At 53.6% G+C, this 23519-nt stretch overlaps 1 protein-coding gene across 1 annotated transcript in view; it reads right to left on the reverse strand.

Annotated features, from left to right (window-relative positions):
• Positions 1-472: 472 nt before the first annotated feature.
• MGAT5B (alpha-1,6-mannosylglycoprotein 6-beta-N-acetylglucosaminyltransferase B) overlaps positions 473-23519 on the reverse strand; it is a 67625-nt gene continuing 44578 nt past the window's right edge. The window contains exons 10-17 of the mRNA XM_033847391.2: positions 22301-22434; positions 17860-17990; positions 10024-10179; positions 8790-8936; positions 8486-8602; positions 3178-3252; positions 2527-2783; positions 473-1997 (exon numbers count right to left, since the gene is read on the reverse strand). Coding sequence (XP_033703282.1) covers positions 1799-1997; positions 2527-2783; positions 3178-3252; positions 8486-8602; positions 8790-8936; positions 10024-10179; positions 17860-17990; positions 22301-22434 — 1216 coding nt within the window. The 3' untranslated portion in view covers positions 473-1798. The remainder of the gene's footprint in view (positions 1998-2526; positions 2784-3177; positions 3253-8485; positions 8603-8789; positions 8937-10023; positions 10180-17859; positions 17991-22300; positions 22435-23519) is intronic.

Genomic DNA, 23519 nt, shown 5'->3' on the forward strand with positions numbered 1-23519 from the left:
AACCCGTGTCCCCTGCATTGGCAGGCGGATTCTTAACCACTGCGCCACCAGGGAAGTCCCTACTCTGCCATCTTGATCTCCCTCCCCTAGTTAGTCTTCTTATCACGACCTGGCTCAGGCTCTCATCAAAATGCATTTATGTTCTCTGACCTCACAGCAACCACAGCCAGCAGAGGCCAGCCCCAGGTGAACAGAACTGGATCCAGCCCTGCTGGTCAAGCGGGGTCCCTGGAGTCACAGTGCTGGAGTGGTGGGAGGGGCCATGGACTTCTGGCGCGCGCAGGGACTTCCTTTAGGCAGCCTGACAGCGCCAACTTTGTAGATGGAGTGACAATGTGGAGGAGGGGCCCGGGGGCCCCAGATATTCACCCCCCCCCCCTGCACCCAGGGTGTTCACACCGCCTCACTCCTCCAGGCCTGGGCATCCCAGGAAAAGATGAGAAATAGCACAGCTCCTCCTCTGCACCTCACATCCCAATAAAATATTTATTATTTCAAGAAATCTTTAAAAAAAAAAAAGAGAGAAAAGAGTATCTCTATTGCTTTCCCCCGACAGGTCAGGTCCTTGGTGACTGTTGAGTTTCTGTGACCACAGGAGCTGCCCAGGCCGAGAGGGCTCTCTGATGGGAGGTATCCACCTTCAGGCCCCGCCCTCTGGATGCCAGGCCCTGCGGCTGCCTCCCTGGAAGGGAGGAGGGGCAGGCCTAGGTGGGTGGGGCAGGTTGCCTGGAAGGGAGTGGGATTAAAAACGGGTTTGGGGTGGCAGTGTTTCTGACAGCCCGATCTGTTTCCTCAGGTGAAGGGGAAGGCATGCCACACGGATGGACGGCTGGATCCAGAGGCGGTTGGAGGCTGGAGGAAGCTGGAGGTTAGGGACACGGACACAGCATTGATGGGGCAGGGGTGGCTACGTGGGGGTAGCAGGCCTGGGCATCCAGGAACTGGGCCACGTGTGCCATGGGGCTGAAGCTTCATCCCAAGTCTACAAAGATGCTTAGGAGGTGGGGGCAGGGTAGATTCTAGAGCCTGTTCTCAGAGGCTGGGGTGGGGACTGAGGCTTTGGAAACAAATCCATGGTCTGGAATCGCAGTCATGCTGGGATAGGTTTCAGGAAATGCCCAAAGTGAAGAAAGTTGGAATAAGCAAGAGGGAGACAATTCAACCCAGGGTCTAAGTGGTCCCTGCAACCCTAACTGTGGTGCCCAAGTGTGGAAAGGAGGGGAATCTGGGAAAACAGGAGGGGTGGGGGGGCTGAGGAGGCATGAACAGGGTCCCCCAGCCTGGCCCTTTCTGTCCACACCCCAAACAACTCCACAGGGACAAGGCTGACCCCTCACACATCACTCCCCACTCTGTGGACCCTCCAGTGGGCCACTGGACAAGCATCACCCCGCTTCCTCTATCGTATGCCCAGAGGCCCCATCCTTGGGCCCAAGAAGGACAAAGGCCCTCACTCCACCTGGTCCAGATCTGGTCTTGCACAAAGCAAGGGGCCTCCGACCATCTGCTCCTGGGCCAGTGGGACCCTCTGACCAACCCCCAGCTGCTTGGCCACAACGCTGCCACGAGCCCTTGGGGTGAGAGCAAGGAGCCTGCCTAGGGCGGGCACCAGGCACTCGGCAGACTTGCCTCCCTCCCCAGACCTGCGCACCTATCGGCTCGGCCCATGTCCCGGCCAAGAAAGGAGGCTCCGGCCTGCGGGCGTGGGGGGGGGGGGCGTGGGTAGGGCGGGTCGCTGGAGCTCAGAATCTGCTGGTGCTTTCTCCTGCGGCAGGGAGGGCCAGCCGGGTGGGTGCCCTCACAGACAGTCCTGGCACAAGGCCACCTGGCCCTTGCGGAAGTCTCGGCAGGGGCAGAGCCGGCGGTACTTGCTGCTGGAGCCAGCGCAGCTGAAGAGCAGAGGCTCCTTCTGCAGGAAGCACTCCTGGCCTGGCTGGGCAAAGGCCGGGTACAGGTGGTTCATCTCCGACTCAGTGCCATCACAGGGCACCTGCAGCCTGGGTGGGCACCAACGGAGGTGGTCACTCAGCGTGCGGGGCGGGGGCTGCCCCAGCCTGGCACTGCCCACTCCCTCTCCCTGGCCCATCCCATTCCAGACCCAGGGAGACGTCTCTAGGAGGCGCCAGGACAAACGCTGGGCTGCAGCTCCTTCTCACCCCTGCTGTGAGAGAGGAGAGTGGGCAGGAGGGCGGGGGGCCCAGGCTCACCCATCAGGGGGAACCTGGGGCAGCTTCTGTGGCCTGGACCTAGAAGGTGCCCAGACAGGCTGGGCAGGGGCTGAGGGAGGGATGAGGAGGTCAGGGACTGAGCAGGGAGCTTCCCCTGGTGGTTTGGGGCAGAGGCTTTGCCAAGAGTGGGCAGCTGTGCTGTGGATACCTGCCCGGAGGGTCCCTTCTGGATCCTTCCTGACTCACTGGAAAGCACCGCATGCCCCCACTGCTGGCAGGGCCGGGGGCAAGGCGGCCACGGGAGCAAAGGAGCTACAGGTGAGGTCAGCTGGGCCGGGTCAGGCCGGGGCTCACTCACGTCTGGAAGGCGTCCTGGCTGTTGAGGAAGGGGAAGAAGGAGGGCTCGCAGATCAGCCCGTGGTCCAGGCAGGCGTCCGTGCAGGCCCTCCCAGCGGCGGCCAGCCAGGCCCGGAGGGAGTGCGCTGGGGGCCAGGCCCCGGGGGCCAAGCTGGCGTTGCGGGCCCACTTGAGGTGAGTGGCGTTGGGGGCCAGGATGAAGGGGCTCTCCGGGGCTCGGGCCCCTGCGGGGGCAGGGCCTGGGGCCGCACAGAAGTCCTGCCCAGAGGAAAGCATTGTCAAGAGGGAAAATGGAATACCTCACTCCCAACTCATCCTTTGGGTAGGGGGTGCAGGGGGAGGGTCTTCCCTACTCCCCACTCACTCACTAAACTTCTAAACAACTGTGTAATAAAAATGAAAAATGAGTCTTTGCATTTCTGTGCTGTGATATGGGGGTTGAGACTCGAGCTGGGGGCCCAGGGCAGGGGTGTCCCAGGCCTGGTCTCTGAGCAGTACTGCTCGGCCCCGCCCATCTCCAACCCCCGCGCGGAAGCAAACAGATTGGAGAAGGACCTGGAGGTTAAAGCACGCTGCACCCTGGGCAGAGGTGGGGCCTCAGACACTGAAGCCAGCTCGGCCCCTGGAGACAGAGAGTGGGGGACCCACCTACCTGGTGCTGGATGTAGGCATGGACCCGCTCCAGCATCCCCTCACACGTGTACTCGTAGGGCAGGTAGGGGTCCACCTGTGCGAGAGACAGGCAGACACATGGGGCAGGAGAAGCCCTGGGCCTCCCCAGACCTGGCTGCTCGGCCCTGGGAGCAGCCAGATCTGGGGGCTCTCACGGCCTGCACCCAGGGAGCCGACTACCCTATCCATGCAGATGCCCCGCTCCCCGGTGCACCCTTCAGTGGCCCTCGGGGGCCTCACGACAGCTCATCCCTCCCTGACCCCCTCCCACTTCCGCTGAGCTTCTCCTCTTTCCCTAAAGCTCGGCATTCCATCCCCTCCTCGGCCGTGATGCCTGCTCTTCCCCAGCCAACCACCGGATGCACCCTCCCCTCTTAGACGTCACCTCCTCCAGGAAGCAGACCCAGACCTCCACTCCCCCCCTCCTGTTAAAGGACCACTTTCCTTTGCACACACTCCAGACTTTCCCAGTAGAGAATTAGTGCCTGTGTCATCATCTCTGATTTATCCCTTGTCTCCCTCAGGTCATAAGCCCCATGGGCTGTGGGACGATAACCTGTTCACCATTAAATCCCTGGTGCCTGGCACGATGCCTGGTACACAGGAGTCCCTGAGGAACTAGTCATGGAATGAAAAAGCATCCCCAGCTCTGCCTGTGTTCTGCCCAACATGTGGAAGTTTCACGCAAAGCAACACAGGGCATCTCCCAGCCTGATGGAATGAGATGACATTTGTAAACCTTCCTGCCCGGACCAGGCACCCGGGAGCTAAACGAACTAGGTGCCCCCAAAGGGAGGCCACATACCGCCAGTCTAAATATCAGAGTTCCAGAACAGCGCACGCTGGGGCCGATGGGACCAGGTGGATTTGGTAGCTGGGGCGCAAGGAGCAAGGGGAACGGAAGGGGTGATGAGGCCGCCTCCCCAGCGCGGGTACCCCCACCTCCTCTCCAGTCTTCTTACCTGGTCACCCCCTCCCCGTTTACAGCAACCCTCGGTGGCCCAGCACACACAGCCTCCTTGGAGGAGACTGTCGGCCAGGTGGGCGGGAGGCGAGATCGCGGTGACCTGGGAGATGTTCGTCTCAGACTCAGAGGAAGGTCTCTTTTAGCCTTTGGCCCCACCCCCCACTCCCCACCATGTGTGTTGGCACCATACCCAGCCCAGCCGCCTCCTGATGATGCCGTTTCCCTGCCAGCAGCTCCAGAAATCAGGCAGTTTCAGCCCAGGTAGTGAAATGTTGCTGGTCTGCCCAAGTCCTTTCTCCGCATCAGAGATGGGTGTGTCAGAACCCAGTCAGGCTGCGCTGGGTCCTGCCTCCTGTAGACCCCACCTCGAAGGGCTGGAGGCCCATCATGGGCCCTCTGGCCCAGGGGACATCCCCGACTTCAAGCTGAGGAGGGTCTCAGGGAAGCAGCAGCTACCACCAGGACTGATTCTCGGGACCAGGCTCCACCCCTCTGACCGCGCCGCGGTTCTGACTTCACCTGCCCTGTGAGTCGGTGTCCTTAATCCTGGGGCAGATCCGGGATCCCAGAGAATCCCCAGGTCCACATCCAGCCACCACTTCACAGCCCATCAACCAGCACAGCCTTTCCAGCCCTGAGCTCCACACAGCCAATCCCAACCCCAGCTGATGGCCACGGAGGCCCCGGCCGCCAGCTGCTGCCCCAGGGGATCCCCAGTCGCCTCGGATCCAAGACTTCAAGTCCTGGTTATAAATAAACCCACCAGAGAAGAGATTTCCCCTCCAAACATCACCCTGCCTGCTCCTAGCAGCAGCCACCGACTCATCCCCCGGGGTGGTTTGAAGCCCGTCACGTGGTGAATCTAAGCCCCCCTCCACCCGTGCGAGGGAGGGGACCATTCGCAGCAGCCACGTCCCGCCTGCCGTGAATCTCCCACCGGAGGAGCCAGCCTGCCTGGAAATTACCCCCATTAGGTCTAATTACAGGTGTGGACGGTGATCCGTCTGGACAGAACGGCAGGTGCTGGTCCTGCCAGGATTGCTGGCCTGTGATGATGAGGGGGGAAGGGGGCGGGAGCAAACCAGCAAGATTTCAATAAAAAATTTAAAAAACCCGCAAACTCCAAGGCTGCACCGGTCCTTTTAAATCAGAAGCTGGGGATAGGCCCAGGAATCTGCATTTTAAACACCTCTCAGGCAATTCTTGGGTAAAGGATTAACTGCCCAAGAGTCAGGGTGGGGGTGGGATGGCTAAAGGCAGGGGGGCCACGGGCTGGTCTGCGGTCCAGCTGCAAGTCAGCCTGACGAATTTGCAGTACCTTGGTTCCTGGACCCTTTTGTTATTGATTTTTTTTTTTTTTTTTTTTTTTTTTTGCGGTAAGCGGGCCTCTCACTGTCGTGGCCCCTCCCACTGCGGAGCACAGGCTCCGGACGCGCAGGCTCAGCGGCCATGGCTCACGGGCGCAGCCGCTCCGCAGCACGAACCCGCATCCCCTGCACTGGCAGCCGGACTCCCAACCACTGCGCCACCAGGGAAGCCCTGATTTTTAATTAACTAACAATTAAACAGATGTTCATGTTTTAAAAAATCAAGAGAAAACAAGGCAAAGCAAGTTCTCCTCTGACCCCAGATGCCCAGCCCCTTCCCCAGGGCAGGCACTGTTATCAATTTCTTGTGTGTCCAGCCAGAAATAACGCGTGAATAGATGAGCATGCTCACACGCACAGACGCCCCCCAACATACACCCCCGTTTAGGTCTGCGGCTGGGAACATGGCTCTCCACAGGGCTGGGATCTCGCTCACTCAGTCACCAGGGACCTTGAAGGTGGAGCCCGACCTGAGGCCTGGGGGTGGACAAAAGCCTTCCTGGTCCCCTTCCCACCCCGCCCCTGCTCCCCTAGGGTGGAAGTCCCAGAGGGTTGCTTTTGCAAGGGGTGCAGAGAGGGAGCAGGGACAGAGTGCAGGACGGGGGTCCCCTGCAGGGCAGGTTCTCACAGCGCCCTCCCCCACCGCCTGTCGGGGGGTGGGCGGCTTTCTCTAGCTTGCTCAGTCCAGTGTTGAGAGCTGACACCTGCCCTCCCGGTTCAGTCTCAGCCAGCAGTGGATGCAGCTGTGGGAAAAACACCCCGGTTTCCTCATTTCTCAGGACAATCCGGGATGCGAGTACCCCACCTCTCGGAGGTCCCCGCCGGCACTGAGCACCAGGTGGCTGGAGGCAGGGGTAACCTTCTTGATGACACACCCTGACTCACCGGCACTCCAGGACCTTCCTTCCTGGAATCACCCCCCAGATAAACTACTTGTGCTCAAATCGTTGCCTGGGGTCAGCTCTGGGAAGAGCCCAACCTCAGTCCAGGACCTGGAGGAACTTCCAGCAGAGGAGGATTTGTTTAAGCGGTTGCTTAAGAGGGGGCGGAGGGCTCTCCCTGCACCACTGGTGGAGGTCCAGGGGTTCAGCCACTTCGCGGGTCAACCTGGCCACATCTGCCACGACCAGAGATGCACCTAGGCTGTGACACAGCAGTTTCCTTGGTACTTTCACTAGAGAAACACTCACACCCAGACAGGAGGGAAGGACGAGAGTGGGGTGGGTAGAAGAAGGGGGTGGGCAGGGTGGGCATGGATTTTCTGGGGTCATTTGCTGAGAGGGTGGGCTAAGACCGAGAGTGCCGAATGGGAGGGACTGATCCACGGGATGCAGGAGGGTGTTAAAAAGAAAAAACAATGCAGGGACTTCCCTGGTGGCGCAGTGGTTAAGACTCTGAGCTCCCAGTGCAGGGGGCCCGGGCTCAGTCCCTGGTCAGGGAACTAGGTCCCACATGCCTCAACTAAGAGTTCGCATGCCACAACTAAGGAGTCGGCGAGCCTCAACTAAGGACCCCGCCTGCCGCAACTAAGACCTGGTGCAACCAAATAAATAAATAAGTAAAATTTTAAAAAAAAGGGCTTCCCTGGTGGCGCAGTGGTTGAGAGTCCGCCTGCCAATGCGGGGGACACGGGTCCGTGCCCTGGTCCGGGAAGATCCCACATGCCGCGGAGCGGCTGGGCCCGTGAGCCATGGCTGCTGAGCCTGCGTGTCCGGAGCCTGTGCTCCGCAGCGGGAGAGGCCACAGCAGTGAGAGGCCCGCGTACCGCAAAAAAAAAAAAAAAAAAAAACCTGGCAGTCCAGTGGTTAGGACTTGGCACTTTCACTGCCAGGGCCTGGATTCAATCCCTGATCAGGAAACTAAGATCCTGCAAGTTGTATGGCACGGCCAAAAGAAAATTTAAAAAAATACGCAGCCCTGCCTCACGGTCAGGACAACCAAGCAGGGCTCTGGACCCGAAGTTAAGCCCTTAAGACCGTATGGGGCATCGATGCGCGCTGGCCTCTGCCCAAAGCCCGGCAGTGTCCCCAGCTCCCCAGACAGCTGTGCGTCCTCCCGGGCAGGGCTCTCCCTTGCGGTGGCCCCTGCCCCAGCAGCCTAATGCTCTCTGATTCTGCCACAGGTCCGCCCAGAGCAGCACAACTACCCCCAGCCCCCCGCCAGGGAGGGCACGCTCGGTGACCTTGGTGATGGGCAGAGAAGGGGACCTGACAGGAGTGGGGTTTTTTGCTCAGCCTGGTGTCCGAGCTACAGCAAGAAATGGGTCCAGAGGGATCACGGAGAGCAGGGCTGCCCCTCCCCCATGTGCTCACACAGTCTGCCCGCTTCTCAAAATGAAGGGACCGCGAGAGCGCACACGCACAGGGAGCCATCAGAAGCCACAGAGGTGCCCACCGGGGAGAGGAGCTGCACGAGCCCCTCCTCGCCCTCCGCCCACACCCACCAACACTTACTTGCTGGAGGAAACGCAGAACGCTCTACCCACTTGCTATGCAAAGGCGGCACCACCCAGACCTGGTTTGAAATGCAGGGCTTCAGCCCCACCCAACCTGCTGACTCCAAACCTGCGCTTTAACAAGACCCCCAGGTGATCACGTTATAGTCTGAGATGTGCTGCTGAAAGACCACAGAGACAGCAGAGTTCAAAGAACCTTCACGCTTTCATCCCGAAAACAATTCCTCAGCACTTAACCTGTGCCAGGAGTGCTCACAGGACCCGGCCCCCAGAGACACGCGATAAATGATTCTGGATCCAGGGCTGCCCTGTACAGTTGTGCGGGTTGCTCACAGCACAGAGGCAGGTTTGCCCCCCACTCCCTCAACAAACACACACGCATCCAAGTTGCCAGCCCAGGCCTGCAAGTCTGAATTCACCAAGAGGAGCATCTTCTTCTAATTATAGCAAAGACGCAAAGTTTAGGAATATTGGTGGCCTGACTGGATCCGAGCCTCACCTGGGTTCTCACGATGGTCTTGATGGCTGCTTCGAGCTCCTCTGAGTTGTTGTAGTCGACAGTCCACACGTGGGGCTTGCCAATGAAGCTCTCTGCGTAGGGATGCTGGGAGAACACCTAGCCAGGGCACAGAGATGGGAGGCTTCTCCCTCTGCCTGCCAAGCTGGGCTGCGTGAAGAGCAAAAGCCCCCCACCCATCTGTCCCATCTCTCCCTTCACCCCATGTCTCAGTCTCCCCCTTCCAGGAACTGCAGGGGTCCCATCTCGGACCCTCCCGATGTGGGACCAGGCCCTTCCCACTCACCTCTCTGGAGGTGGGTTTGCCCCGGAAGAACTCATGGTTGAGCGAGCTGTGGGGCGGGCTGAAGCGGGACTGCAGGAAGACACAGCCGTTGGCGATGGCCTCCAGCGGGGCAGGGCCCTCATAGGGGAAGCCAAACCCTATGAAGAGCTGCAGAACCGAGGTGGCACGATGGTCAGGGAAGGTTGGGTGTCACAGCCCAGGAGCCCCAGGAAGCTGGGAGCGAGGCTGGGGTTGGGACTTTCACAGGAGGCAGCTGGGGCAGCAGAGAGCCCAGAGCAGCTGTGTGCCTCAGCCATTGTGAAATCAGGACGTCTAGTTAGGTCATATCAATGGCCTCCTCCTGCTCTAAAGGCTATGATTCTGGAGGGGAAAAGAACAAGGGTTCCCAAGCTTAGAAGGCTTCAGGCCACTCCTACAGCTGACCTCAAAGGACCTTTACTCATTCACCCAAAAAACATTCATTCAGTACCTGACTTGTACTAGGAGTGCTCATAGGGTTGGCCCCTGGAAGGTGATCAATAAGTGATTCTGAATCTGGGGTTGCCATGTAGGGTTGTTCAGGTTGCTCACTGCACAAAGATACCCTCTCTCCACCCTGACACACACACACACACACACACACACACACACACACACACACACACACACACACACACACACACACACATATGAGGCCTGAAGAAATAAGTTATGGTGAGAACAGGAGAGGACCTGGCAGCTGGCTAGAGACTCTCCAGCCTTCGCTGACACTTCAGGGCCCAACAGCAGGATCACGCTTCAGGGACACAGCTCAGGGAATTCCAGAAGCAGTTCGTCAGAACTACTGGCCCGATGGAACTCCAGCCAGGCTGCGCCCCGTCCCTTTGCCCCCAGCCTGCCCTTCCACCCTCTCAGTGGCTCTGAAAGCCAGGTCCAGGAGTCAGCTGGGCTGGACTGGTGTTGGGGCGGGGGGGCAGGTGGGCAGCCCAACTCCTCTTCACCATCACTGAGCCCCACTCAGATCCGTTTCACTGTGGGGCCTCCCCTGCCTGATGACCATCCCCATCTCTGCCCCCAGCTCTGACCAGCCCCTAAGAGGCCCAGACACGGGGCTCAGGGCAGCAGAGTGTGCTGGGCACGTCCACACGTAGAGGGGGCCACAAGTGATGGTGGCAGGCATGGCAGGCACGTATGGGCACCTCCTGGACATCTATGGCCGGGCTGGGGTGAGGACGGAGGACGGGGTGGGGCTCACTTTGGCCTTGCGCAGCAGCTGCTGGAACTCAGGCTGCGGCAAGAGGCCGTGGTTCTTCACGAAGGCCGGGACTTCGGGGGGCCGCTGGCTCTCGTAGTACACGGTGCCGTGGATCTCCATGTACTTGTTCAGGATGCTCAGGAACTTCTCCTTCCCCTGGAAGAGGAGATGGAGGGGATGGGAGCCTTGCTCCAACCTCAGACGGCAGAGCCAGCTGAAGAGACACCCCCGGTCAGGAAGTCGGAAAACATGGGGCCAGTCTCAGGTCGGCCCCTAACCAGCTGTGTGACCCTGAGGAGGCCCCTGCCCTCTCTGGTCCTCAATTTCTTTATCTATGAGTTACGGAGGTTGGATTAGACCAGAGGCCTCCAGACTATTTTTAGCCACCGACCTGTTTTCTTTCCAAAGGTCTCCCATAGAGACCAACATTTAATTGTATCCAGCTGGAGCTACATGGCCTCCCCTGAATCCCTGATGACCTCCAAGGACCTCTGAGGAGGCACGGAGCATAGGTGAATACGTAACCTCTCAGCGTCCGGGCACCCATCTGACGCTACGGCCAGGGCCCTGAGCTGGGAGCGAGCTGTGGTCGGTGTAGGACCTCGACGGGAACAAGCGTGGGATCGGCTGCTGGGTTCTATTTTTTAGAGGTTTTCTGAGGCTCGCAGAAGAGAGGGAGGGGAATTAGCTTCGAGATCACGGAGAAGGGTGGGGCGTGGGGCTCTCTTCAGGGAGGATTAGTTCCCAACAGGCCAATGGGTCAGAGGAAAAGAACTCATGGTTCCCCACGTCCCGCCGGCCAGCGTGAGATCAGACCACCATGAGCTCCAGCCCAGGTTCACTTTATTAACCACAGCTCTTGTAGAATATTATCAATGGACGTCAGAATAATTGTTAACAATTAACATTTTGAAACTCAAACTGTATACATTTTTCACAAGGAGGCCTTCCACTTTGGGTAATGCAGATCAGCCCTGCCTCTGAGAATGACCAGGAAAAACGGGAAAATGTAAAATACATCTATGAAGGCCCTGGAAAATCTAACAAAGAATGAAGAATGACAAGGCCAAGACCAGGGAGAAGGAGGAAAAGAGATTGCTGAGGCCAGCGTTGGGGTTGGTTTTCCTCCTGGGGGCACCTGCTGATTCCAGGGGCAGCATCTAGGCAGCTAAGCAGACCTGGAAGACAAAAGTCAGAGTTTGGGGCCTGCCAAAGATGGGGAGCCCTGATGGAAATCCACACTTTGGGCTGGAACTCTGAGGAGTTACAGCCTGGAAGAAAGGAGGGACCAGAACTAGAGCAGCTCTGGCAGGGGCTGAATCCTTTTAAAATTGTCTCAATCACTATCATTGGTTGAGGTGACCTGGGACTGCTAGGGCCCCAGCTGTAATCCAAGGATAAAAGTAAATCCTCTCTGAAAGAAGAGAGTATCATCCTTGACCTCAAATTATTTCTACAGTTTTTCATATTCATTTTCCAGAACTACCTAGAGGTAGCTTTCCTCAAAAAGAAAAGGGAACCAGTAAAATCCCAATCAAAATCCCAGCAGGCTTTTTAAAATAGGAATTGACAAGCTAATTCTAAAACTCATTTGGAAATGCAAGGACCTAGAAGAGACAAAATGACTTTGAAAAAGAAGAAGAAATTGGGCAGAGTTATATTACCTGATTTCAAGACTTATTGTAGAGTTACAGGAATCAAGACAGTGTCATATTGGCATCGAGAGAGACAGATCAACAGAACAGAACAGAGAGTCCAGAAATAGACCTACACATGTAGGGTCAATTGAATCCTGGCAAAGATGCAAAGACATTTCAGTAGAGGAAGGATAATCTTTTCAACATACAGTCATGGATCACTCTATATGCAAAAAAAAAAAAAAGGAAAGGGAAGGGAAAAAAGGACTTCAACCCATACTTCATATCATATATAAAAGTTAATTCAAACTGGATCACAGACTTAAATGTGAACCTAAAACTATAAAACTCATAGGAGAAAAATCTTTGTGACCTGGGGTTAGACAAAGATTTCCTGGATACACCAAAAGCACAATCCGTAAAAGAAAACACTGGACTTCATTAAAATTAAAAACTTTTGCTCTTTGAAAGATGCTGTTAAGAGAAAGACAAGCCACAGCCTGGGAGAAAATTTTTGCAAAGCATCTATTTGTTAAAGAACCTATATCCAGAATATGTAAAGAACTCTAACCACTCAATAATAAGAAAATAAACAACCCAATCTTTTAAATGGGCAACCTTTTTGAAGGTATTTCACCAAAAAAGATGAACGGAAGACAAATAAGCACAGAGAAACATAGTCAACATCCTTAGTCATTAGAGAATTACAAATTAAACCCACAATAAGATAATACCGCACACCTGTTAAAATGGCTAAAATTAGAAAGACTGACCATGCCAAGTATTGATGAATTTGTAAAGGAATTGGAACTCTCATACATTGCTGGCAGGATTGTAAAATGGCAAAACCACTTTTCTTAAAACGTTAAACACAGTTCTACAATATGACCCAGCCATTCCACTCCTAGGTATTTACCCACAAGGAATGAAAGCATATGTGTGTACAAAGATATGTATGCGAATGTTCATAACAGCTTTATTTGTAATAGCCAAATACTGGAAACAACCCAAATGTCCACTAACAGGTAAATGGATAAAGTGTAGTCCATCCACGCAATGGAATACTACTCAGCAATAAAAAGGAATGAACTATCGTTACATGCAACAGGATGAAGGAATCTCAAAATAATTATACTCAGAGAGAAAATCCAGACAAAAATGAATATATACCATATGATTCCATTTATATAAAATTATATCAATAGAAGATGAGAACTAATCCATAGCGACAGAAAGCAGACCACTGGTTGCCTGGAGATGAGGAGAGGAGAGATGGGAGGAAGAGATGCCAAAGGGAAGAAGGGAATTTCAGGGGTGGTGGAGAGAGGAAAAGAAAAATATTACTAAACTTGTGTTTAGTAATATTAGTTAGCACTGTATTCTCTCTCATGATTGTGGTGATGGTTTCACGTAAGCCAGAAGCCATAAAATTACACACTTTAAACAAGTTTAGTGTATTGCATGTCAATTTTCCCCAATAAAGCTATTAAAATAGATTTAAAAATTTAAATACCTTGATTTTTTTAAAAAAAATCACGTACATAAAGAGACAAGACTATATGATCAACACCCAAGAGACACGACAATAAAAACAGATTCATAGGAGATCTATATGCTGGAGTTACCAGGCACAGACTTTAAGATAAATATGCTGAATATAGTCTAGGAAATAGAAGATAAAATTTGAAACCAAATGGAAAAAAAAACCCCACAGTGGCAGAAACTAAAGACTAAATGGATGGATTTAACAGCAGATTAAACACAGCTGAAGAGAAACTTCACTTACTGAAAGAACAAAAGAAAACATCCAGAATGAAGCATAGAGAAACTAAAGGATGGAAACTGCAGAAAAGAATGCTGGAGACAAGGGTTTATAATGAAGATTTAATGTCTGTGTAAATGGAGTCCCAGAAGTACAGGAGAGAGATTGGGGCAGAAGCAACATTTAAAGAGAGAGTAGCTGAGAATTTCCTAAAATTAGTGAAAGGTCAAACCACAGATCCAAAGAGATCTACAAACTCCATGTAGGATAAAAACAAAACAAAACAAACAAACAAGCAAAAAACCATACAGGCTTTTCATAGTAAAACTTCTGAAAACCAAACGGAAGCCTTCAAACCAGGCAAAGGAAAACACAAAAAAGAAATTACCTTTAAAGGAACAATCAGACCTACACTGACTTCTCAACAGAAATGACAGAAGGCAGAGGACAAGCTAGAATTTGTACATAATGAATATATCCTCCGAGACATTCTTAGAAAATCAAAAACAGCAGTCCCAGACTAAGTTGGTTTCTTCTGGAGACGGACAATGATTCCAGATGGAATCTCAGAGATGTCAGAAGGAACAGAGAACAATACAAAGGGTAAATGTGGGTAAACGTAAATGAATATTGACTTGGCAAAACAACAGCAGCAATAACAACAACAATGATAATAATATATGGTGGGATATAAAATATTTGGAGAGTATTAAAATACCATGAAACATATAAGTTGGGGCCGGATAGAAATAAAACATTTTAAAGTTCTTTTATAACCCAATGAAACGTAAAAGTATTGGCTTAGACTTTGATAAGTCAAAGGTGCGTGTTATAACCTTTAGGGTATAAAAATATTAAGAAGATCGGGACCAAAAGAATATGAGAGTACAATTAGCTAAAGGGAGGTGGATTTTTTAAAATATATCAATGTAAAAGGATAAGAAATGAACGGAAAAGGAACATAGAACAGGTAAAAAAAAAAAAAAGAAACCAACTAATAAAATGGTAGATTCAGAGCCAAATCACATCAGTAATCACACCAAAAATGTAAAAGGATTACTTATTATAAAACTGAATTATGGCCCTAGAAAAGAATCAAATCAAGGACATAAAGTGTTTAGAAAATGTCTCCAAAGCCCCCATTCAACTTCCTGATCCCATTACCAGAGCAGCTATTATTAACAGTTTCTTGTGTGCCTTCCTCAGATCTTTTATGCATTATAAGCAGGTGTACATTTCCTTTAAAACACACACATACGGGCTTCCCTGGTGGCGCAGTGGTTGAGAGTCTGCCTGCCGATGCGGGGGAACACGGGTTCGTGCCCCGGTCAGGGAAGATCCCAGCGGAGCGGCTGGGCCCGTGAGCCATGACCACTGAGCCTGCGTGTCCGGAGCCTGTGCTCCGCAACGGGAGAGGCCACAGCAGTGAGAGGCCCGCGTACCGCAAAAAAAAAAAAACAAAAAAAACACCACACACATACATGCACAAATAGGTTCACGTTACATGCACTGTTGAGCAACTTTTTTTCACCTAATCATACACGTGTGTGTATTTATGTATGAAAACTTAAAGTTTTACAAAACAATAATTACTCTTAATACATATAAAGTCCTCTGATATCCTTTTATTCTATTGTTTCTAAGTTATTCTGCTTCATTTTAAAGGCTAATCAAGGCTCTCTGAGTTAAAAAAAGACAAATACTGCATGATCTCACTAATATGCAGAATTGAAAAGAGTCAAACTCATAGAAACAGTAGAATGGTGTGTGTCAAGGGCTGGGTGGGGGGGGATGGGGACATATGAGTCAAAGGAGACATACTTTCAGTTTTAAGATAAATAAATTTAGGGAGTTAATGTCCAGCATGGTGATTATAGTTAATAAACCTATATTGTATACTTGAAATTTGCTAAGGCAGTCCATCTTAAATGTTCTCACCACACACACATGATAACTGAGGTGGTGGATGTGTTAATTAGCTTGACTGTGGCTAATTAACACATTGTGTTCATTGTGTTAATTGTGTTAATTGTGGCTATTTCACAATATAAATGTTTATCAAGCCATCATGTTGTACACGTTAAATACATACAATTTCTCTTTGTCAATTATACCTCAGTAAACCAGAGGAGGAAAACAACCAGAGCTAAGCTGCAGTTTGAAAAGTCCACCTTAGCTCCCCCAGAAGCACTTCTGAGGTCTGGAATGTTTCCTCCAACAGCAAGGCTGGGTTTGCCCTGCATCCGGACGAGCAGCCTCTCTCCCATCCCTCAGTCCTGCTCCCTGGGACAGGCTCTCCCAAAACAGCAGCATCTAAGCCTTAGCCTCCAGCTCTGGGGACCCAGGATAAGACAAGCCTCCTCCAAAGCCCTCTTCCTGACCCCGGCTGCCGCTCCCCTAAGGATGTCACGACCTCATACCCTCCTCCCTCCTCCGCTTCTCACCACCTGGTCCCCTGAACTCTAGATGGCACTTGTCCCAGGATACTGCTGTCATTCCTTTCTTCAGCCGGCCACCTCTGCCTTCCCTGGGTCACAAAGACCAGAGCAGAGATGTCTTTTTTTGGAAGCAGCTGCTTTGAGGTCTCTTGCTGCACAGCGTTGCTCCTGGCTAACCCAGAGGCTCCTGAGCTAGAGAGAAAACTGTTCTCTTCCCAGGCCTCATAACCTCTCATTCTCTTGGAGCAGTTTCTTAACAGTATTTTCTGGTCCAAGCAGACACCGTCTGTGCTCGCTCCCAGCACCCCGGGCATCCTGGCAGCCAGCTTGTTTGGCCTCAAATGAGGATGAGTCCTCGCCCCTCTCCCCACACCTGGCAGTGGGCACTGATGTCTCAGCCCGGGCTTGGACCCATAGTCCAGCTTAATCCAGAGCGTCTCTCTGCCTCTATCCAAGGCGTCATAACGGGGAGGCTACGTAAAGTCGGAGTTAAGTGTTCTGGCTCTTAGAGTTAGATGTGGCTTCAAATCCCAGCCCCACCACTTAACTAGCTTGTCACTCTAACCTCGTAGTCGATGGCCAAGTGAGAAAATATATGCAAGCACCTGGCAACAGTAAGCTCTGGATGGACCAGTATTAGCCACGGCTGTGGCCTCATAGGGTTGTTGTGGCACAGACCATGAGATGAACCATAATATCGCTTTCCTCCCCCTTCCTCAGTCACGGAACTCCAGGGCTGAGCTGGGCACCTGGTTGCCGGGGGCACAGCCACTTCCAGCATCCCGAGACCAGGCATGGCCACGGGACGGAGACCTAGCCACAGGGCCATATGGGGAAGAGATGCGCGTAACGGTCAGGCGACGTCCCTAAACCTGACCTTCCCCCACCCCTCCTCCTTCCTCCTCTTCCTCTCCCCCCACCCCCCAGCTGGAGGGCAGATGTAATGACCGTGCACTGTCTGTGGTCATCTTAAATGATGAGGCAAGACCAGGGTGGGAACTAAACAGGGCGGGTCAACCAGGGAAGAAGAGCCCCAGGGGTCAGGCCAGGACTGACACCTCCAGAGTTTGTCAACAGAAAAGAAGACATACTTGCATCTTGCCTCCATCACTATTATTCAGGGCTTTTCTGTGACGGCTGGACTTAATCCTAATCAACACAGCATGAGAATCAGTAACTAAGATGGTCACGTGACAGGCTTGACATGGGGTACGGGGGCTGCTCAACGTTCCCCACGATCGGCATCTTTATTATTAACCTGTAGCCTCATGCCGCCTGCCTTAGGTCAATGGCCCATCCTAGGAGCTGCCCCGCGCCACGCGGAGCTGGACCCTGACCTCCAGGGCCTGCCTCCCCTCAGAGGGCCCCGGGAAGACCCTGAGACCCCGCTGTCCCCGTCACCCTCCTCCCACCTTGGTCTGGTCCATCCACAGGAGCCACAAACCCCGGGGAGCCCGCCTCGGGAGCACCCCCAGGGGAGACCCTATAGAGTAGAGGGGGGCGGGAGGCGAAGGGAACACGTGGCATACCTGGAGCTGCCTCGTTGCCAGGGGGGCAGAGAGAAAAGAGGAGAGAGGACAAGTCAGTGGCGGGGTGAGTGGGTACCCTCCCATGCTGGTGGTGCTTCTTGTGGGACCCCGCCCTGAAGACGGGGTTCCAGTTCCTAGGCCTCTCCTGCTCCTCCACGGCCTCCCATCCCACAGAATCCCCACGTCTAGCCTAAACCCCCTTTGCGGGGTGAGAGTGTCTGTTGATCCATCTGAGGGAGGGTGGAAGGTTAAGCCATTTGAATTTGTTGCAAAGCGTGGGAGCAGGGAGAGGGGTGAGGCATGAGTCCCCGGGTGGTACTTCCAAAGGCAGTTCGAGGCCTCTTTTCTGACCCATTGGTGGGGCTGTTTCCCACCGTCGTCCGGTGCCGGGGGCGGCAGATGGGAGCCGAATCCTGGGGCTGGGAGCCCCTGGGGGCCGAGGGCTGGTGCTTGCGTTCAGCGGGGCTCACCTTCCAGATACTCGCCTCCTTGCCGTACACCACGGCCATGTTGCTGGCCTTGCCGCCTTTGATGAGCTGCTTCTCCGTCTCGTTGAGCTCCTCGGACACGAAGCCCATGAAGGAGTTGTCCGGGGTGTGAGCTGCGGCCAGACCACGAGGTCAGGAAGAGGGTTACCAGGCAGCCAAGGGCACACCCTGGGTCTACCCGGCCCAGCCCCATCAGAGGGCTCCCTGTTTGGCAAGGATGGGGAAGGGGGCTGGGAGGGAAGGGGTCCTGTTTGGGGCGGGGAGAGCATCAGTGCCCTGGCCCCCTTCCATGGCATCTCTCACCACCTACCCAGCCCTCTCTCCACGCAGCCCGTTGCTCACAAGGCGCTGCTGAGAGGTCTCTCCTGACCCCAATCCCACTGTCTCCTTTCCCTGCTTTATTTTTTGTCCCAGCACTCACTGACCAGATGTGATAGTATATATTGACTTGGTTGTGTATTATCATCAGAATCTAAGCCCCACGACAGCAAAAGCTGTCTGTGTCCCCGGCACACGGGAGCGCCCGGCCGGCTGGCTCACAAATGCACGGACATCTTCCCTTTCACACCTGCCAGCTCCTGCCCTGCCCTTCCCTCTGCCTGGAGCGCCCACCACCCTTTTCCAGGATGAGAAAATCCTATTCCCCTTCAGGGCCCCACTCACACATCGCCTCCTCTCTTCCCAGAAGCCTTCTCTGGGGTCCACGTGCCCTCCCTTGTGGCCCCATCCACTGTGGTTAGGTCTCCGGCAAAGCGCGGATCGCACCCTGCCTCACCTCCCAGAACCGAGCACAGCAGGGGCAAGGAATGCGTTTCAGCTAGGGCTCCAATTCCTTGGCCACGCTGCAGGAATGTCACTGATTAGCCCTGTCTGCCGGGGCAGGGTAGAGGTGTAGGCACAAGTGCCAGCCATTTGCAAGTCACATGATCCCTCCGTTCCACGTAGAGGACCTTGAATAGAGTGCTTATGGAACCCAATTAAACCTACTCTACCTTCCCAGGTGGGAGAGGCTGCGGGGAGTAGGTTGGTAACAGCCAAACACCCTTGATTTCCCAGAACAGCCCCGATGCCAAATACCCTGTTTCTTCATTTCAGATGCACGTTTTTTCACATTTTAGCAGTTCTGAAATTGGGATGCATACTTTAATCAAATGTGTAGGTTTAACACAATATGTCTACCCACCCCTCTCCATACCCACAAAGTTTATAATCAGTATCTGGTGTACCATAGAAGAGGTGGTGGTTTTCTGCCGAAGTGCCCCAGAAAGCTCACGGGTTCTTGAGTCTGAAAATCCGACCACTATAAGGACGGGCTGCAGAACTAAATGATCTCTCCTCTAGGGCTTCAGAGGCATAAGGGGGGCCCTGGAGGCCTGGAATTGTTTCTGTGATGGTCAGAGCTCAGGCAGCTCTCCTGTCTCAGGAGGCTCTGCCAGGCCAGGGAGAGGCCCCAGGAGGGCAGACCAGACCCTCCCTGACCCAGTTTGCCTGCCCAGCCCCACCCTGGCCTCTGTCCCTACCCTCTGGCTCTAGCTGGGGCTGCACCCAGGTCTCTCTCCCGTTTGCCATTTCCTCCCTATTCTCAGAGATGAAGAAAATCTCATTCCACCAACTCCACCAGAAGGGACAGGTTTAGAACAATTAGCTAAACTAGTGGGCGTGGGACAACGAAGTATTGCAACCAACTGAAATATCAGGGACCATTAAGCAAAGAGCTCCTGGGGACAGGGCAAGGCAGGGAGAGGCAGCCAGAGCAAAGAGCAAAGGCAGTTAGCTCTTTGGGGAAATCAACCAGCTATCAATAGATGGGGAAAGAGGTCTGCTCATGAATTCCTTCCTGGACTTGGTATATCATTAAGACAGGCAAGTCTGTTTTTTGTTCTCTCTTTCTTTAATTGATTCAGTCAATTAACATTTTTCTGAGGACCTTGATAGGCTCCAGGGAAATAAAGATAAATCAGTCAGTGGCTCCTTTTTGAGTGATTCATACATAATCTATCAGTGGAAATAAATGTATAAGCAAATAACTCTATTTCAATATATGCTTTAACAGAATTAAGTTGAAGAGTTATAAAAACATTCTGCCTGGAATAGATAAGGTGATCAGTGAAAGTGACAGTAAAAAGAAGAGACATTTGACATGGGGTTTTGGAGGATGAGTAGGAGTTTGCCAGCTTTGGAACTCTAGATCCAGTGGGTTTTACCCCAGGGCAAGTCCTCATTTTCTCAGTGTAGATTATCACAGAGGGCCCTTAACCCATCTCCTGCTTCCCCGTCCTCTACCACTGTCCCTTTGGCCATCTGCAGTCTGCCAGAATAATGTATCTCAAAAAATTTGGGGGGTGGAATTCCCTGGAGGTCCAGTGGTTAGGACTCCGTGCTTTCACTGCCAAGGGCCTGGGTTCAATCTCTGGTCATGGAACTAAAATCCCGCAAACTGCCCGGCGTGACCAAAAAAAAAAAAAAAAAAAAAAATTTCTCCATGATATTCCCTAGCTCAAGAACCTACAATGAACCTCGAATTACCATATCCAATGTAAATTCTGGAATCTTTGCTAAAAGACCCCACCCCTCTGCTCCCAGATCCTCAATGGTATTTTTTCTGCTCTGCTATGACATATGCTGTTTCCACAGCCTACAGCATCACCACCACTACCCACCCCCACTTCCTTTCCCTCCAGAAATCTCCTCAGGACCCATCCCACTTCAATCACTCTGCTGGGAGCACAATGCCACCAGATGACCTGTTAGGACAGTCACTCTTCTCTTGGAGAAGCCTCATACAACCTTGCAATGGGCTATGGGGAGGGAGTCTGGTCCCCACAGAGCCATGTGACCTCAGACAGGACATTCCACCTTTCTGGGCCTCAGTTTCCTCATCTGGGCTCCAAGGAAACGTCCCACCTTCCCAACCTTCTGGGATCCAATCAAGCCATTACTCCTGTATTATTCAGAAATCTTGTCTGCCTCTAATACAGCCTAGAACCTGCAGAGTAATACAAAAGGAGTCCCTAAGCACCCAAAAGGGAGGCATTCATTTGCCAGGCTCAGCAGAGATCAGCTACTTTACTTACGAGCAAGTTCCTCGGGACCCTGCTTGGAACCAAGCTCACTCTTAATTTAGAGACAATCCTAACGAGGGCGCTTATCCGGCTTTCTGACCCACAGCCTTCAAAGAGCCGCCAATTAGACATCCAAGATGCTGCTGGATGCAGATAGCTTGACGACGATCAAAAGTGACAGCTGACAGTCTCCCAAGTAGGAGAAAAGGCGCCACACCAAACAGCGACAGGAGAAGGGGCCACTCAGCAGGGGACGTGGCTCCGCACACCTCTGCCGGCCCCGCAGGGCAGGCCCCACGCCAGAGAGATAGAGCATTGGCCCCGAGTTGTCAAGAAAAGGTTAAATTATTTTCAGCGCGCTGCATGTAAGAGGGGAGGTCAGTGCGTATATATTTTAAAGTCTCATTAAAAATCACGAAAGCGGGCTTCCCTGGTGGCCCAGTGGTTAAGAATCCGCCTGCCAATGCAGGGCACACGGGTTCGAGCCCTGGTCTGGGAAGATCCCACATGCCGCAAAGCAACTAAGCCCGTGCGCCACAACTACTGAGCCTGCACTCTAGAGCCCGCAAGCCACAACTACTGAAGCCCACGCGCCTAGAGCCCGTGCTCCACAACAAGAAAAGCCACCGCAATGAGAAGCCCGCACACGAGAGTAGTCCCCGCTCACCGCAACTCGAGAAAAGCCCGCGCGCAGCAACGAAGACCCAAAGCAGCCAAAAATAAATAAATAATTTTTTTAAAAAATCACGAAAGCTCAGCTTGAATGGCATCCCTTGCCCGAAGTCCGTCACCCACAGGGGCCCCAGCCACCCCACCCCCCAGCCTTACTTCCCATTATCCCCAACGCTGGAGCCTCCCGGAGCATTTGCATTTCCAGAACCTTCCGTTCTTTCCATATCCATCTTCACTACGTCTGTTCCCTCTGCTTAGAAAGCCTCCCTCTGCTGCCCCCTCGCCACTCACTTAAGTCTCCCTCCACGTTGGAATGTCTCTCTTTCTCAAAGGCCATGGAACCCTCTTTGTTCTGGAACCCTCTGCTGAGCCGCTCTCGAGAGCAAGACAGCAACGTGTGCTCCAGGAGGACAAAGGCTGCGTCCTCTGGGTGTTGGAAAGGTCACCATGCTTCCCCCCCGCCCGGCACCCAGGCTGCCCCCTCCCTACACAGCCCAGAGGCTTCCTCTGTGGCTCACACATTTGCAGAGAGGGGAACAAGGCTTTCCCGTCCAAGGGGACACGCCAAGGGGGTGTGTTCCCCGCCTCCCCGCACAGGCCCCAAAAGGAAGGAGAGGAAGGAATGGGGCCTGCCTCCTCCCGGGCCACCTCGGAGAGGCCCCCACCGCCTCCCAGAGCCGGACACTCACGGAACATGGTCATGAACTGCTTAGGGTTGAGGTTCCAGTAGCCCCAGTTTGTCCGGTAGCCGTGCAGGGTGGCGTACTCCTCGTGGTTGTATGCAGGTTCCGTCCCAAAGGTGTCGATGACCCGGATGCGGCACCTGTCCACCCCCCCGGGATCAGGAACCAGGGTCACCAACCTCCCTGTGTCTCCCTGGGCTAGGATTGTGCCAGCCGTGGGCTCTGTAACCCAAAGGTGGCTGGTCAGGATAGTGTGATGTGTGGTCAGGGCTTGGGCTCAGACACTAGCTGGCTGTGTGACCACAGGCAAGTGCCTTAACCTCTCTGGGTCAGCTTCCCCATTGGTGAAATGGGGATAACTGTCTCAGGGTCTCAATGATACACCTGAACCAGGGACCACTAACTCAGAAACTGTCAGTTTTTACAGCTGCCCCAAGGGAGCCTAGAAGGGGAGGCCCAGCCTGGAATGGGATCCCTCCCCACTGCCCCAGGGGTCACTTGTACGATTTCTACTTTCCTGGGCAGGGGGTCCACAGTCCCTCTGCCCAGGAGCCTGACACCCGCAGGATGTGCCGGGGTTATCTAGGCTGAGATGCAGAAGATCAGGGTCTCAGAGGGACCAGCCACTGCCACGGGCCCATCATGCCCATCGTGCCTCAAAGTCTCCTGCAAGTGTGGCCACTTCAGGTGGGCCTCCCAGCCGGAGGAGGTTCTGTCCCACCCTTTGGCCCATTGAGGCTGCTGTCAATGGGCCAAAGCCCAGAAACTCTCCCTCCATCTGGGCCACCCCGGAGTGGGCACCTGAAGAAAACCGCTGAGACTCAGACGCCCCTACAAGGAGTTCCCTCACCCAGAGTCCTTGCCGGTGACCCAGAATTGTCCAGACTGCTGAGGTCGGCACTCCTGCCCCGGAAGAGGCGGGAATGGCAGGAAGAGGCCCCCAGTGCACGGAGAACATGCATTAATAATAAAAACAATAATGCTGCCTGTCACGTTTTTTTCCCCTAATAAAATCATGTGGGATAGTCAATGAGACTAGAGCAAACGTAATAAACAGCAGGGCTCTCTGTGCTAAATTAAACCCCGTACCCGGCTGGCTGCAGAGAGACAGAGCTATGGCATCGGCCTTCCTCCTGCCCTGGAGGGGGTGGGGTGGAGGAGGGAGTCGGGGTGGGGGGCTGCTGGGTCCCCACCCACAGAGGTCACGCCCCGTTACCTGCCTTGT

This window comes from Tursiops truncatus, chromosome 20 (assembly GCF_011762595.2).
Source record: "Tursiops truncatus isolate mTurTru1 chromosome 20, mTurTru1.mat.Y, whole genome shotgun sequence".
Taxonomy (NCBI): Eukaryota; Metazoa; Chordata; class Mammalia; order Artiodactyla; family Delphinidae; genus Tursiops; species Tursiops truncatus.